The 16,428-nt window shown below is 32.2% G+C and overlaps 2 protein-coding genes across 8 annotated transcripts; both read right to left on the reverse strand.

Moving 5' to 3' along the window:
- Positions 1–81: 81 nt before the first annotated feature.
- On the reverse strand, positions 82–7,661 carry ABCI10 (ABC transporter family protein). 7 transcript variants are annotated; one of them, XM_016316120.3, is made up of 9 exons: positions 7,243–7,605; positions 5,101–5,215; positions 3,372–3,481; positions 3,075–3,252; positions 2,920–3,006; positions 2,422–2,547; positions 2,211–2,333; positions 1,574–1,787; positions 82–391 (listed from the first exon to the last, which is right to left on the reverse strand). In XM_016316120.3, exons 3-8 carry the CDS (start codon positions 3,446–3,448, stop codon positions 1,581–1,583), a joined length of 798 nt encoding a protein of 265 aa, XP_016171606.1. In that variant the 5' UTR covers positions 3,449–3,481; positions 5,101–5,215; positions 7,243–7,605; the 3' UTR covers positions 82–391; positions 1,574–1,580. The 7 variants fall into 7 exon arrangements, with proteins under 7 accessions (XP_016171606.1, XP_088352188.1, XP_088352189.1 ...); XM_088496062.1 differs by having other exon boundaries at positions 1,581–1,787; positions 7,243–7,581; XM_088496063.1 differs by having other exon boundaries at positions 1,581–1,787; positions 5,101–5,218; positions 7,243–7,572.
- Positions 7,662–9,996: 2,335 nt separating this feature from the next.
- Positions 9,997–15,649, reverse strand: LOC107613513 (NagB/RpiA/CoA transferase-like superfamily protein). The gene is made up of 9 exons (XM_016315551.3): positions 15,345–15,649; positions 14,189–14,244; positions 13,693–13,851; positions 13,316–13,415; positions 13,075–13,214; positions 11,884–11,989; positions 10,779–10,917; positions 10,404–10,672; positions 9,997–10,311 (listed from the first exon to the last, which is right to left on the reverse strand). The coding sequence occupies exons 1-9, from the start codon at positions 15,432–15,434 to the stop codon at positions 10,243–10,245; spliced, it is 1,128 nt and encodes a 375-aa protein (XP_016171037.1). The 5' UTR covers positions 15,435–15,649; the 3' UTR covers positions 9,997–10,242.
- Between the last annotated feature and the right edge of the window lie 779 nt (positions 15,650–16,428).

Consider the following 16,428-nt stretch of genomic DNA (forward strand, 5'->3'; position numbering starts at 1 on the left):
TTGAAATGATGAGAACAAAAATATTCGGATAAAGTCCGGTAGTATACGTGAACTGCTTCCTATAATATAATATAATATATATTTTCTTCTTGTATATAAACCATAAATTTGTATATCATTAATCACTTAGTAAAACATCAACCAATGTTGTAACTTGGAAGAGTATTTAAAATTGATCATTTAAGTTACTTCATGTTTTAGTTCATACAACTCTCACATCCAAGCAGAGCATTAAATGGGTGTTACAAACAACCACTTTTATGTTTTGTTCATTTCTTGGTTTTATCAAGAACTTCAATGTATCTTTTTGTAACTCCATATTGTTCAATCAAATGCTTTGCCAAATCATCAATTACTCCACCTTGAACCGAAATTTCTTGCCCTTTCTTACCTGCAAGAACATAATTTTATCAAACTTCAGATAAATGCATCAAACGATGTCGTAATATTCAGTGTAGATTACTAGCTTATATTTGCATTCAAACTATTGTTGATCTCTTATAAGAGTTTCACTGTGTTGCTAAGTCTACCTCCATCCCTGGTATACTATCATCTTCTCCACAGTAAACGCTACCCCAACTATTATCTTTAATGCATTCTAGAACAATAAGGTCAATTATCCAAAGTAACATCTTCATCTCTGCAAAATTAAGCTTATTTTGTACTTTTTTACTGTTAACCAATCTTCATAGTGTCGGTCACAGTTCCCCGGCTATCCCACACAACATTGATGAAATAAAAACTGAAAAATAATTAGTTCTTGGTTCACCTCTTCCCTACATACTCGATCACATCGCCACAAAGGTTAGACATCGAAATGTGTCAAAAGAGAATATCAAATTTTCAAGTTTATACATATGAATCCCTCAAAGAAACTTTGATGACACTTTCATCACTGAAATGAAATACACTACAACAAATTATTGGTTTAAGTCTCATTCATTAATTCTTAACTGAAATGATGATTTGGTTGTCAATTACCATGTTATATCTAACCTCAAAGTTGTTGAAACATATTCTAATAATCTCAACACACATGCACTAATAAAACCCCAAATTTGGTCATTATAGATAAAACCCAAAACCCCAGATTTGAGACTTAAAATCACTGCATTTGTTTTGACATTCCTGAAACAATGCACTTAAAAATTTTCAGGTCCAGAGCATTCATCATCTCCATTAAGAATTGAATGACAAACTTCAATAAAAGGATCAAAGTTTTGCAATGTATTTAACTGAAAGTGTTAGTAAATTTTATTAAGTGAGAGTGAAAAATAGTCTAGAAGTCTCAATCATATAAATTTAGTTTCTTTTACATCCCCTGACCCTCTAAAGCACCAGAGTACAAAATATTACTTGTAAAGAGAGATCGACTACCAGTCTACCATATGACTCCAACTAGTGATCCCGACAAATAACATCTTCTACCGGCAAGTATCGGAGTTATGTGCAATGTAATATGCATGAGGGGGAAAAAACAGAGAGGAAAAGAAGAAGGGGGGGGGGGTCTTACACAAATTCCAACAAAACCACACATATGAAGTTGAATTTAGACAAGGAAAAACAGTAATACCTGTTACCTAATATGCATTTGAAAGATATTCAGATTGCTTGGCTTCAATGAAACTCCTAATGCTAGCTGCATCTCCATATTTGACAACTTTCCCATCCTCCATGTATATGGCACCATCTGCATATTCTAGTTCTTCCAAACGATGGGTCACCCATAATGCTGTAACTTCTGCAGATGTATCCAAAGAGTTTCTAACAGCCTTGATAACCCCGACCTTAAAACAAAAACGCAAACAATCTATTAGAAAGTGTAGGTCTTACACCAAAACTATCCATATATACTTGGCATTATGAATAGATTCAAATCCATGCACGATTCCAGGTTACCGGAGCAGACTTGAATAATTAGATGCCACTCACTGGGAAAATTTGGTACATTATTGGATCAATCTACCTAAATTAATTCTTGGATACATTGATCTATGGATGTACCAAATTTTCATTGACGCATATAAAGTAAAACAGCCAAAATAAACCGTATACTATCTAGTGGAATATATTGCTCTTGCATCAATCTATCTTATCTCCTGCTGGCGCAGTTACTACTATGAATAGAAGATTCAATTGGAAGCACAAAAAAAAACATATTGTAACACAGCCTCTACCCAATTGGTAATATATAACAATTCATAAATCACCTGGTCAGTTTCATCTAAGAATGTTGTGAGCTCATCCAACAACAGAACTTTACAAGCTTCTGCTAAAGCACCGGCAATTGCAACCCTCTGCTTCTGACCACCACTCAGAGTTTGGACAGATCTCTTCCCATTGCAACAAAGGGAAAGCTCCTTCATTATTAACTCGGATATTTGTTTTAAGGTTAAAGTTCAACTATTTCAACTCAAATACCTTCTCGTAGTCAGAGAGGCCTACAGCATGCAAGGCTCTCGACACCCTAGACCTTACTTCATCATTAGTCAAGCTGAACTTACCAAGACCAAATGCAACATCAGCGTCTACAGTTGGCATCACCACCTGCAACATGCGTAATGCTTCTTGCTTGACGTATTTCTTATATGCATCATATATATATACATTCAAGTATTGAAATTTCAGGTAATCTTCTAAGTGTACACAAGTTGATAACAACAAAAAAGTGACATTTTTCCCTTTTATTTTGTGAATGAAACAGTTTTTTATTATACCATCTGTAACTAAAATCTGAACATCAAAATAACATTCAAATGTAGTTCAATTATTCAAATTCATAAGAAAGCACTATTGCCAATAGAGAGAACACTACCATTGATAAGAGCTCAAGAACTAAGTAGCACATAATCAAAATAGAGAGAGAGAGAGAGAGAGAGAGAGAGAGAGAGAGTATAACATCTGAGAAAGAGAAAAAACCTGATGGTCAGGATTTTGAAAAACAAAACTCTTGGGTTCATTCACATGCACTATTCCTGAAGTTGGATTCAATAGACCAGCCAAAATCTGCAACATCGGCTTAAGGCATTACATCAAAAGTTGCAAACTATTATCATAAAATTAACAGTCAGTACCTTCAAGAGGGTAGATTTTCCACACCCATTTGGTCCAAGAAGCATCCAAAACTGCCCAGAAGGAATGCGAAACGAACAATCCCTAAGCACAGGCACAACCTTCGCTTGCCTCATTGCTGTGAACGAGAACTTCAAATTGCAACCTTCAATAGCAATATTATCAGCAGTACCACTGCTTCTGAAAATTCCAAATGCAAAACATTATCAAAATGCAACTTTAAAATAAATAATATAAAATATTGTCATCTAACTATTTGAGAAAAGTCTCAGCTGAAAAAAAATGGATTCTAGTTGAACCTGGTGGAGTTGGTAAGAGCAGAGCAGAGAGGAGGAACAAGTTTCTGAGGGAAGTAAGTGAGAGAAGGGAGATTCATAGCATTCTGCTCTTAGTTTTTTTTTTTTTTCAACTGCACATTCATAATAAGTAGCTGAGTTATAGTCATGGATGAAGTAAATCATATACATGTGAATTGAGCAGAAATAATCATATTTCGAAACAACCAAAAAATCAAACATCAAAATAAGAATCAACCTTCTTAAAATCTACTTTTCAAGTTTGAAACACAAAGAAATTTACTATTCATGGGAATTTAAATTTTTTCCCTCCTCTACCTTTGTTCTATATATATGTCAAGTTGGGAGTTGGAGCTCATATTAGTTATTACTCTCACTCTTTCAGTTTTTCTAATTCAATGTGTTTTTTGCTCATTGCTAGGTTTCTTTGCAAGGAAGGGAGAGAGCAAGGTTCTGGCTTCATTCAAAGGACGCAAGAGGGCAAGGTTCTAGCTTCATTCAAGTGGGGTTGGTCCCCTCTTGCCTTCATTCTTCTCTTTCAGCTTCATTTAGTTTTCTCAATAAAATAATTTTATCCAAAAGCAAAGCCCAACTATCAGACAGGCCATCTAAAAAACACTTCTATATGAGATGGTATGAAAGATGAGACCAAATGGTTTTGCTTCCATATTATAAGAAATTAAGTGGATCTAACTTGCCCCAAAAGCTAGCTCAAGAGATAAGGATTGCCTCACACTTAGACAATGTGAGACTTGATACATCCCCTAATGCTCAAGACTAGACAAGGACTTGGAGTGGAGCGTGAAGCTTGAGGACGACTTGAATTTCTTTGTGGTGTGACTGTGTGAGGGTGACCCAATAACAATTTTTAATTTAGCTCTAATACCATGAAAGAAATTAAGTGGGTCTAACTTACCCCAAAAACCAACTCAAGAGGTAAGGATTGTCTCTCACTTATAAGGACTACCAGGCTTTCAATTTTAGACCATGTGAAACTTGATACATATGCTACATTTTATATTTTAATCTAAGATACTCTTTGATTCATTTTGTCGTAATATAACTAACAGGGATCAAGCATACAAATCATGGTCTCAAAGTCACTGGTCAAGGGACAGCGGAGCCAAATTTCCAAGTCGCGTATAATGGTAATACAAAACAAATTCAAAAACCACTTTAGCTACCCAGAAGAACTTCCCAACCTTGACACATTTTCAGAAAAGCAAACTACAGAAATCTAATCAATATAGTTTTAGCGTGCTAGCTAGCAAACATAGTTTTTGATTGCGGATAGCGGCTCATGGCGGAGAGCAAAAATCTGCCATGGGGTTATGCGGTATGGCGTTGCAGGGAAATGGCCGATAGATTGAAAATACATGCAGAAAATAATCTATGCATAAAAGAATATGCAGAAAAACAGCAAATGCAATAGATTACAAAATCTAATCAATATAAGCAACCTTGTACCTATAAATATGTAACTAATTCAGCAAACTCAACATAAAATTCAACAAATAAACACAACATTAAGTCACTAGACACGAAATAACGTAACATATAAGGGTTTAAATGCCAACTATGGGATGATCAAATACTATAGAAATATTTTTAACTAAGAAATGAACTATCTCACTTGACTAGTTCTCTTGAAATAGACATAGTGACTGAAATGAGTGAGAGAATAAGAGAAATTCAAAGTAGAGAGGGGACGAGACGGAAGAGAGGAACGAACCCGGGGAAAAAAGAAAGTATCGAACAGGAACAGAAACAGAGAGTATCCAATTTGAAGTGGAGGAAGAGGAGGGACGACCGGCGGATGCGGCGGCGATGCTGTCGACGGCAGACAGCTTCTTCCTCGAGCAGCAATAGACAGCACTATCAGTTGAGATCCAGATAATTTATAATTTATCTAAAGGTACAAATTTTAAAAAAGATATATTTTTATAAATTATATATAGAATTTAATTTTGATGCAATGTTAGTATAAAACAGTTTTTAAACATGCGTCTAATCACTCGTAATACTACATTATTAAAAATAACTACTATTTTTATTAACCGCAAATTAAACTCATATATAACAAAAAATATTTTATAAAAAAATTGAATACTAACTTTCTTCGTATTTCCATTATAAAATACAAATTAAAAAAATTATATAATATACTGTATGTAAAACAGTTTTATATACTTATTCAAAATCACATAAGGAAGCATCAAATATGATTTTTTACATTAATTGAATAAATAATCATAAAAAAATAAATATAATTAAATAATTATATAAAAATAAATATAAATATTTATACTATTAATATATTAAAATTAAATCCTTTTTAATACACGCATAATAATTTTATATTTTTAATGAAGCAATGTTACGACTTGTGAGCACCAAGGTTCTGAGAACCGAATCGATCATCGAACCGCTTTAGTTACTGGTTCATTAGTTTATTACTTTAACCGGTTTGACTGTGATTCAATCGAAAAAATCGTTTTATAATAAAATAATAAATAATAAATAATAAATAAACACACTAAAATATAATTATAGTTTAACATAATTTTAAAATATCATCCAAATTAAAAGTATTACATAAACCACAATATCATAATCTCATTCAAATACAAACCCAAAAATCAAATAACAAAACAAACAACCAAACATAAAATGTCACCATCTAAATTTGTCAACAACCAAACATTAACTGCCATATTTTGTAAACATGGAGCAGAACCACCGAACAACCTCCACCATTCATCCACAACGTACAATCCCATAACCATGCTATTAGTTATCAAATTAAGAAAATGAAAGCATAAAATATGTGTATAGATACATGGCTGCAATCACACTCCTCCACCATTCATATATGTTTGTGCATGTTTTCTGACATGATTGTAAATAGATTGAGACTTGAATGGCAAGCAGTGTGCAACTATTTGGGTTCTACAATAGTATTTTATCTCGAATAAATAAACATTGATGCTGAATTATGTTCAAACTCAGTTCAACTTTTACTTTAGTCCTTAGCTCCTTATTCCTTAAGTTCAATTCTTTAGTACTTCTATCAAATATACATATTAAAAGAAAAAGGGAAGAAGGAAGGATGCCTAATCATTCATTTTTATTTTTTAATAATTGCAAATATTTTAATTTTAAACAAAAATAAGTGTACAGAATAATTTTAGTTTTGGGTGGCAAGTGGCAACCATTGATTTTGGGTTTGAGTTTCAAATCTTCTGGCAAATTATTATGACCTTCGCAACTGATAATTGTTCTGAACAACAATGTCCTTTTCAAGTGCTGGTTATTGCCAAACACATGAACAACTATCAATAGAGAAAAAACTGGGTTTATTGAAAGTGACATTTCAACCATTTACCAGTGCTTCAAACTATTATGAGTTATGATTTGCCATGTAGAGAGACCCCATCATCCTTCCATCTATTAATAATAATAATAATAATAATAATAATAATAATAATAATAATAATAATAATAATAAATACAGTTATTATTATAAGTTTTAGCTTCTAGTTCTTTACTCTTCCCTGCATTCCAAAACCACCAATAGCAATAAGCTTTTAAGAACCATAAGATATTTTACCTAAGGTAGCACTCTAAACTGTTTGAATTACAATCCAAATGGTATAAAGTTCAGAAAAATTTTCAAATGTTCTCACAATATTACAGGCTTACAGCAACCCACAGCAACCCATTAATCTCAACATAGATAATTAGACACAGTAATACACAATAAACAAAATCAACAGCAGCAAGGTTGGAATTAAGAATATCAGAATCAAATCACAGATTAACTAATTAACTAACAAACTAAAACCACAATTACAGTTACAAAAATAAAAAATACCTTCGAGGGAAGAGCTGCGCGATGGAACAGAGCTGAAGCCGCTGAAGGACTGGAGCGCGGTGGAACAGAGCTGGCGCGGCGGGACAGTGGCTGCGCGATGGAGACACGAGGCGCGGCGGGACAGTGACTGTGCGATGGAGGCACGAGGCGCGGCGGGATAGTGGCTTCGAAGTTCAATTGGTGGCGGAGACGACGGCAGTGGGGAAGGCCGCTTCCAGAAGTTGCGACGGCGGTGGTAACAGGGCGGTGGCTGGACAGAAGTGAGGGAGTGAGGAAGGAGCTCAAGATGAGAGGAAGGAGGAGTGAGTGAGTGAGGTCGTGAGGCAGTGAGGGTCCTGCAGTTTAGTTAGGCTATGTTTGTTTGGAGCGAGAATGAAAAGAAAGAAAAGGGAGAAAAAGAAATCGAAAAGAAAATGATTATTTTTTATTGTGTGGTGGAGTTGGAAAATTAGAGAAGAAAAAAAAGATAGAAATTTTTTTTAATATTTAAAAAAAAATTATTTTTTTATATTTTTAATATTATTTTTTTATTTAAATACATTTAAGAAAAATAAAAATTTATTCAATTTTTTTATATTTTTTTATTTCTTTTCTTTCAACTAAACATAGTCTAAAGGTTTTTTTAAAATATGAAAAAAAAACAGCGACATTTGAAAAACTTTTAAAAACCGATCGAGTCTCAATTTGGTTCGACTGACTGACTCCCGATCGAATCGACAATTTACCAGCGGTTTTTAAATTTGGCAATTATAATTTTTAATCGAACCGCAAATCTCGTCAATTTACAGTTCGACCAGATAATTCCAACTGATTTTCATAACTTTGGTGAGCACATTCAAAATTATTAGAAACACACATTTTATTCTTATCTTTGGAAAAGGGTGCTAAAGTGAGCCGCTCCGCTCCAACCCAGCCGCTTAGGCCCACTCATTAAACAGTGTGTCCCACCAATTAAGATGGATTCAAAATACAAATCCGTCTTATTTTATGGCAGATTGGGAAACCGATGAATTAATCTGCTTGACTATTTTTTTATTTTTGAAAAATAAAATTCATTAAAATTAATAAAAAATAATAATTAAAAATAGTTAAATTACAATATAATTTTTTTATTATTCTTTTTTAAATTTTTAATTTTAATAAAATTGTTTAAAATAATATTTGTCAATAGAATCATTTTTATTTTAAAAAATAAATCACATCATTTGAACATATATACAAAAGCGTAAAATAAAATAAATGAAATTAATAACTAAAAAAAGAATAAAATCTTTTAGCATAGAATTGTTTTTTTATTTGGATGAATTGCTAATTTTAGATCGACGGACAGGTTTCAGTCTAATAGATTTGGCCCATTTTATCACTCCTAGAACTACCTAAAAAGAAAAGAATGATTGAATATAAAAGAGTCTTCAAAAGAAAGAAAATTCTGTTTGATTTGTGTGCTTGGTTAATTTGGTTAACTATTTTGTTTGTTTTAAATGAAATTCTAATTTTTAAGACAAATAAATGACTTTATTCATTAAAAGAATATTTATTTATTAAAAGAATATTTTGGTCTTATAAAATTAACTAAAAAGGCACTTTAGTCATTTAACATAAAAAATTATATTTTTACTTTTTAATTCTTTTAAACAACTTTAATCCTTAAAAGGTGTTGTACTCTTCTTCAAATTAAACATAAATAATGTATTTTAGTCATTTTTCAAATCAAATGTCAAATTTGTAAGAAAAATTAATCAACCTTAATCTTAAAAAGGGGTATTTTAGTATTTTAGAATGAAATTCAATTTTTTTTTTGCTTTCTACTTCACTTAAACAATCTAATCCTAAAAAGCCAAGTAATCCTGAATAATGTATTTTAGTCTTTTAAAATTTACTATAAAAGTATTTTCATCTTTTAAAATGAAATTCAAAGTTTTCTAAATTCTAATTTATTTATACAACATCAATTCTAAAAGAATATTTTATTCAATTTATAATTTTTTCTTAAAAGAAATATTTTAATCTTTTTAAAGCTTGTATTTTAAAATTTTTAACAATGAAAATCAAATTTCTAATATCTAGTATAATTACACAACCCTAATCCTAAAAAGATGTTTTTGTCTTTTTATTTTTAACTAAACTAAATCTACATTTTTTAAAATTAAATTCAAATTTCTAATGTCTAATACAAATTAAACAACTTTAATTCTAAAATAATATGTTAGTCCTTTTATAATTAATCATAAAAGGTTATTTTTATCTTTCTAAAATCAACAAAAAAGTCTCATAATCTAATTATAATTTCTAAAACAAGTGAAGAACCTTGATACTAAAAGCAATAATTTATTAATTTTAAAATTAATTAAAAAGGATGTTAACCCTTTTAAGAATAAATTCAAATTTATTTATTATACAAAAAAGCAAGATTAATCTTTAAAAGGACATACTACTCTTTTAAAAATTAATATTTAAAAATGATATTTGAGTCTCATAATTAACTAAAGAGTATTTTAATTTTTAAAAGAATTAACTAAAAATTTTTGTAATTTTGAAAATAAATTAAATAACCTTTTGTGAAAATTAGTCAAAAGAGTATTTGTCATTTTATAATTAAGGACAACGACATTTTAATATCAATTATTATATTATTATATAACATGTTTAAAAAAAATGATGAAATTCGTGTTTCTTTTTCATATTCATCCACATTTTTTTCCGTACCGATGCATATTAATAAATACATATCGGAGAAACCCCGACTACTAACAATTATGTAAGTTAATGTGCTGTGTTTCATTGGTGCTCCTCATCTTCAACGACGTAACCTCACGGGGTCATTGTAGCATATATGCATCCGAGTTCACATCATCCTCACTCAATTTTTATTGAGATGTTTATTAACAATGCCCCCAAATGACATTAAACACACTTAAAATCCACGATAAATGTTACATGTCTGAGAAATTTCTTACTCCACCAGCATGGATCATCATTGGTACAAAGCACTTCAGCCACCTAACCTGTTTTCTGTATGAATGCTTTTATGTCAAAAGCATCAGCCGAAGACATCTTTGTAATGACACCCTGCTCAGAGAACATGAATTGTCAAAACAAAATGCAAATGAATCCAACATACAAATGAATGCAAGTCAAGAGAGGGGGTAGGTCAGAGAAACCTTCTCAGTTATGATTCCATGTATTAGACCAGCAGGTGTAACATCGAAAGCCGGATTCCATACCGAAATTCCTGAGGCAGCAACTTGCTCTCCAAGTCCTCCTCGTGTGTTCAACAACTCCTTCGGAGATCTCTCCTCGATGACAATTTCTTCTCCGGAAGAAAGTGACAGATCAATCGAAGTCAGCGGTGCAGCCACATAAAAAGGTACATTGTGAAACTTGGCACACAAGGCAACGCTATAGGTCCCAATTTTGTTGGCTGTGTCACCTGCAATGACATTTGAAAGAAGATAACGATAAACCTGATGATGTCTTTCTTGCTTTAGAAAACAATTAAACAAATGATAGGGTATTTTCGATTTGACTCAGTGTACCATTTGATGCAACACGATCGGCCCCAACAACAACAGCATCCACGCGTCCGGCTCTCATTAAGGCAGCAGCAGCAGAATCTGCTATAAGAGTAGCTGGTATTTTATCATGCACTAACTCATAGGCAGTAAGTCTAGCACCCTGCAAGTAACCAAGATAACTCTTAAATCATATCATCTTATGTGATTCTCACCATAGATAAAGGAAATGCCCTACATCACTAAAGCATAGAAATGTGTTCTCAACATTAATTCAGCTGATCAATCCCACAAGAGTCTTTACTCTTCAATGCTAAAATGGATAAAAGGTCATGGCAACGAACTCTAGCACTATATAATCAGCATTACAATTGCCAACAGATATTCATTGATTCTGATGATAAAAATTTGAGGAGTTCTACTTCTAGGAATTTTTCCTGTCCTTTTCCTTGCGAGAAATTTATGGGTTTGCAATCAGTACTATGTTCAGGTGCTTTGGATATACCGTAAATTTTGAAAACGGGCCATAAACCAAAAAGAGTAAACACCTACTATATTTCAGTACACTAAAGATACAAGTGTCATTAATTCGATACTTCAATCAAAGTTGACATCAATCTGAGCTCTCAATTATAAAAATTATATGTATTTGGTTTTCTAAACGAAGTTAAGATCAACTACGCCTGGCAATCATAAAAAGTGACATCAAATTAGTCATTTAAATCAAAAGCTGTGTTAAGTACGTATGGAAAGTTGAAAACCACACCTTAATACAACATCAAGCATCCCATAATACTCGATGTAGAACTTTGGGAACCGCGTAATACACAAGTCCCTAAGACATTTTCTCAACATATTATAACTGTCTCTGGACAAAAAGACAAATCTGATGAAATTTTGTATGAGACTAGATTGATGTCACATGATCAAAGGAGAACTTAAATGGGTGTTTATATCTAACCAAAAGCACGTAAATCACAGCGGTTCACTTCTGTTTTCAAGTCACGTCATTAATGCAAGTGACAGAATTTTATGCATCTTGTCTCAGTAAAGCTCTAAATGTACTTGAAGAAAGAAAAAAGAAAAAAACAAAAAACAAAAAAGAAACGAAAAGAAAAGAAAAGCTTACTTGATTAAATGGCCGGGTTTCAGTGCAATAAGCCCTTTCTAAAACTCCTCCACTGTGAAGTGCGCGAATTACACCCAGAGCAGTACCATATCCAGCTGTGGCTAGACTAAGTACAGTTAAAAAAAAAAAAAAAGCAGAAAGAGAGTTTAAACACCTCACTTCAATCAAATAAATCTATATATATAGCGGGCATATATCATATGAGAATGAGATTTTCATGTGAGAAAGTGAGAATAAAACATACTTAAAAGACACGTGATCCAATCCTTAAAGTGTCACTCCTTTTTCTCTGTAGTTTCTCATCCTCTAATCTGCTCACACTGCAGCACCAGCCCCATTCCTTTGCAGGGAAACTTCCCTGCATAGTGATTGTTCTGCTTAATGCCAATGGCTCTTTCTCTCTCTTTTCTTTTTTCTTTATTACTTCTTATTTTATTTTACCATCTCGTATGATGTTTGGCACTTCCAAAACTCGTAGCACTCGTTATACAGAAGATTGGTTTATGCTTCTCACTTTTGTCTGACCACTTTTTTTGGGACTTAAAACACAGATTCATTCAACAAAACTCTCTTACCTACAAGCTCCACCTTAGTAACCAACATAATAATATTGAAAGTATTGATAGAGTTCATATGATTACACAAGACGGATTTAATTCAACCACTTGGACAGAACAGAATGTATAACTAATCAATTTATACCAAATTGCCAATCAATGGCAACCACTAAGAGCAAACTTGCAATTCCTAATCCAATTTCTCAGAAATTAAAGGAAAATGTGAAACAATATTTATAAAACAAGTGGAACAAAGTTGAGGTCACCAAGATTTAATTTTTCAGTCTTCAATAATACACTTCTTTGATATTTTTATTTGTTCACCATATAAAGGGGCTGACAACTCTAGGAGGTTAGCATGAGGAACTTAGGGAGGAGTCGGTGACAAATTAAAGAAGAGGACAAGCAGAAGCCGAATTCAGGTGACATGGGATGAGATGTAAGAAGTGTACATTCAAATTGAAAGAATGGGTCGCTGTGTGTTTTTAAAACAGGATTTAATGAAGACGCATAAAACAATCCAAGGGCTGCTAATGCATTCTCACTTTCTCACATAAACATTCCATTTCAATATATATTAATACACACACACACATAACAATAGGGCCATAAGGGAAAGTCATATAATATGCACCTTCCAGTGTTGCAATGGGTCAAGACAGAAAGTTTCTGTTTCTCCATTTGCTGTTGCATGAACTTTGCTCCATATGAACCAATTGCTTTGTTCGAGGCAACATCATCCTCAAGCATAATTTCCGCTGCTTCTATATATGCCTAAAATCAATACAGAAGATTTAGATTCAAATGGTTCAAATGGTAAGAAATCTAACTTCCTTTATCTACAAGTATTCCTTCATTATAAATCTTGGCAATACCTGGAAAACACTCCTGGCCTCTGAACTGGTAGCAGCAGCCTTAGATATGACTTCTTTTAGCTTTGTTGCAGCATCTGATAAGTTTACTGCAGTTGGCCGACTGAACCATGAAGAGAGGAGCAAGTTAATAGAGCTCATACTTGAGAAAGAGTCCCAAAAAAAAAAAAAAAAAAAAAAAAAAAAAAAAAAAAACAACAACAACAACAACAACAACAACTACTCATGAACGCACTTCATAGGAAGCACCTCAACTTCTTAAGACGAGTGTCAAAATCAATATGGCAACTGCTATTTACCAAGCATACTTTGAAATTTGAATAACAACAATAATTATGTTGTTCTCTTAGTAATACAAAAGAATTGAAATTCAGAAGTACCTTGAGACAAGATATTCTAACTTGCTTTGCAACAAGGAAGCAGCATCACCAGGCGACCCATTAAAAGAACCTAGATTAGACACCTCAACAGCCAGAGAGAGTGCGGCTGCAATGGCAATAGCAGGTGCTCCCCGGACCACCATATCCCGTATGGCATTCCTAAGAGTGTCAAGAACAGTTGGATAGATTGAGAAGACCTAAAGACGACCATAACAAAGATTCTAGTTTCTACAAGCTCTTTTTCCTTCATTTCTGAATGAAACTGTTACAACTCTACTGAAATACAGCACAGAGGTGCTTGATAGTTGATGCAATTAAAACAAGCCAGAAAATCAAGTCAGATTAAAAAAATAACTAAAACTACATCTGCAACAATCACATTCTGACTTCTTGTTGTACCATACATAAATGCAGATCGGAATACCGAAATCCGCACACAAGATATGGTGGAGACAAAGTTTCTCTCTTATAAAAATCAACTACAATAGTATCTTACCAGCCATCAGTAGAATCCTTTATGTCCAAAAAAATTGTTTCCAGAGGTAGCTTCCTCTGCATTAGAAGGATGGGTAGCAGCAGTATGTAAATATTGAAGAAAACATTGACCAAGCACACATACAGGCTAGAAAATTAAAATTGTAAAACTAATGAAATGTATATCATATGGGTTTTTCTAGGCACTACCTAAGGATAAATGGATAATACAATTAGAAAAGTTTTTCAACTTTTAGCATGCTTACTACATTTAGTGCTTGCTTGAGTGCTATTAAGTTGATAGAAATTTTTTTTTTTAACATGTTTGGCAAATTTGTAATAATAAAAATAAAAACACTAAAAAAAATCATTTTTTTTAGAAGCTAAAATTTGCATCTTTTTTAAAAAGATCTTCTCTTCCTTTAAAAAAATATTTTTATATAATAAATAAACAAAAAAATACTTTTTTATTGTTATATCCAAACATAATTAATAGATAAAAAAAATACTTACATGAGATATCCAAATATAAAATTACTTTTACTTCTCTAAAAGATCTTTTAAAAAAAAAGATAACTAAAATGTAAATTTTAGCTTCTCAAAAAAGATGTTTTACCAAAAAATTTACATTGTATTTCTTAACCAATGCTCTAGGGGCCCTGGTTAGATAAATCCATATAATTTGACTATTTTACCAAATTTCATGAAACGTGAAGTTCAAATGTTGTGACAAACATAATGCTAGTTTGTAATTAGTATACTCAGTCTATTTCAGAGTATTTGTTGTTTTCCACATTGCGATGTAAAACTTAATTTTACCTTTATGTTACAATCAAAGCAAGATTATCACAGATTAAAAAAGAACATGTGCGCTTATTATAAACATTCGTTAAGAAATCAAGAACTAAAAAGTTTTGCAGCTATTGTATTAAAAACGTGAAGTTTTATCTTCTCAATGCATACTTTTCCTCTCTTGATTTTTAACCAGTGCAATAAACCCATTAAACAAGGACAATTTGATAAAGTTATTCCATAATTAATCATTAGCTTTGAGTTAAGACAACTAATATAACAAAAAATTGTGAAAGGGGAGTACCTTTTTCCAGTTAAAGTAAAAAAGGCACGTGAAAACTAATGAAATTTAGAATTCCACAGAAAATTAGGGGAATGAGTTGAACCTGATCGAGAAGCTGAAGGGAACCGCGGTTGTAACATATGGATTGGAGCGTGTTTGGGGATTCAACTCCGTTGGAACCACAAGACGCCATGGTTGAGTTTTAGGGTTCGGTGGTTGAGTTCCCGGAAATGAGGAAATTGGAAGAATTGAGACCCAAAGCCCTGCTTTGTTTTCTTCCTTTTTAAGTTTAAATTTTGAAGTATCAGTTTGCAGTGTAAAAGAGTGGCATGGAAAGATGCGTGCAATGAACCTGACCAGGGACCAGTGATGAATATCATGTGTTTATTATTCTATTACTGTACAATTAATAAAGAAGATTCGCCGCCAGCTGATGCCTTTATGCCTTCATTAGCTTCTTTTTTTCCCCAAAGGTACCGGATATTTTATCAAATAACCGAATCGATTTATGGTTAAATGATTTAACAAAATTGAATCGTAATTGAACTGATTTAATTAAATATACAATAAAATTATTAAAAATTTAATATATAGCTTTCGATACGTTTTTTAATTTTAATATGGAAGTAAAAATTGGGTTAAACGTAGTTATGGAGAAAAGAGGTGTTTGATCTGTGTGTGGTGTCAGAACACCACAAATCGGACCATATGAGTTCTTCATAACTTGTCGGATGGTTTGAGTTGTAGTTAAGAATACGAATTCATACAAAAATTTATATATATATACAAAACGTACCGTCCAATTTGTATGCTGTGAAATTCAAATTTTAGCTCCTGCCAATCGGACTCTCCGATTTGTTAAGCAATTTTTGCCAACACAAAATTTGTAGGGTCTGAATTCTAACTCCTGCCACTCACATAAAACTGTCCCATAATTTAGTTTAGCACGCTCTATTTCCATATCCACGTATATCACATTCATGGGTTCCATAACAAAAAAATTGAGTTGTTTTCGATATTTAAATTCATTATTTTCTTTTATTTTTAATTTTAATAAAATTATTAAAAATAATTTTTGTCAATTTTTTTATTTTAAAAAATAAGTCAAATAATTTAAATATATATATATATATACAAAAATATAAAATAAAATAAATAAAGTTAATAACTAAAAGAAAAATAAGAAT

This window comes from Arachis ipaensis, chromosome B8 (genome assembly GCF_059453495.1).
Source record: "Arachis ipaensis isolate K30076 ecotype BB chromosome B8, ASM5945349v1, whole genome shotgun sequence".
Taxonomy (NCBI): domain Eukaryota; kingdom Viridiplantae; phylum Streptophyta; class Magnoliopsida; order Fabales; family Fabaceae; genus Arachis; species Arachis ipaensis.

Bases quoted from the DNA above. Each gene is read 5' to 3' on its own strand.
- LOC107613513 (XM_016315551.3), bottom strand. From the start codon at position 15,434: ATGGCGTCTTGTGGTTCCAACGGAGTTGAATCCCCAAACACGCTCCAA. The intron at 11,990-13,074 runs GTGCATATTATA...AACTGTACTTAG, and splicing joins ACCCATTGCAACACTGGAAG to TCTAGCCACAGCTGGATATG. The intron at 10,673-10,778 runs GTACACTGAGTC...ATGTCATTGCAG, and splicing joins CGATCGTGTTGCATCAAATG to GTGACACAGCCAACAAAATT.
- ABCI10 (XM_016316124.3), bottom strand. From the start codon at position 3,448: ATGAATCTCCCTTCTCTCACTTACTTCCCTCAGAAACTTGTTCCTCCT. The intron at 3,253-3,371 runs GTTCAACTAGAA...TGGAATTTTCAG, and splicing joins GCTCTTACCAACTCCACCAG to AAGCAGTGGTACTGCTGATA. The intron at 2,334-2,421 runs GTATTTGAGTTG...TGCAATGGGAAG, and splicing joins GCCTCTCTGACTACGAGAAG to AGATCTGTCCAAACTCTGAG.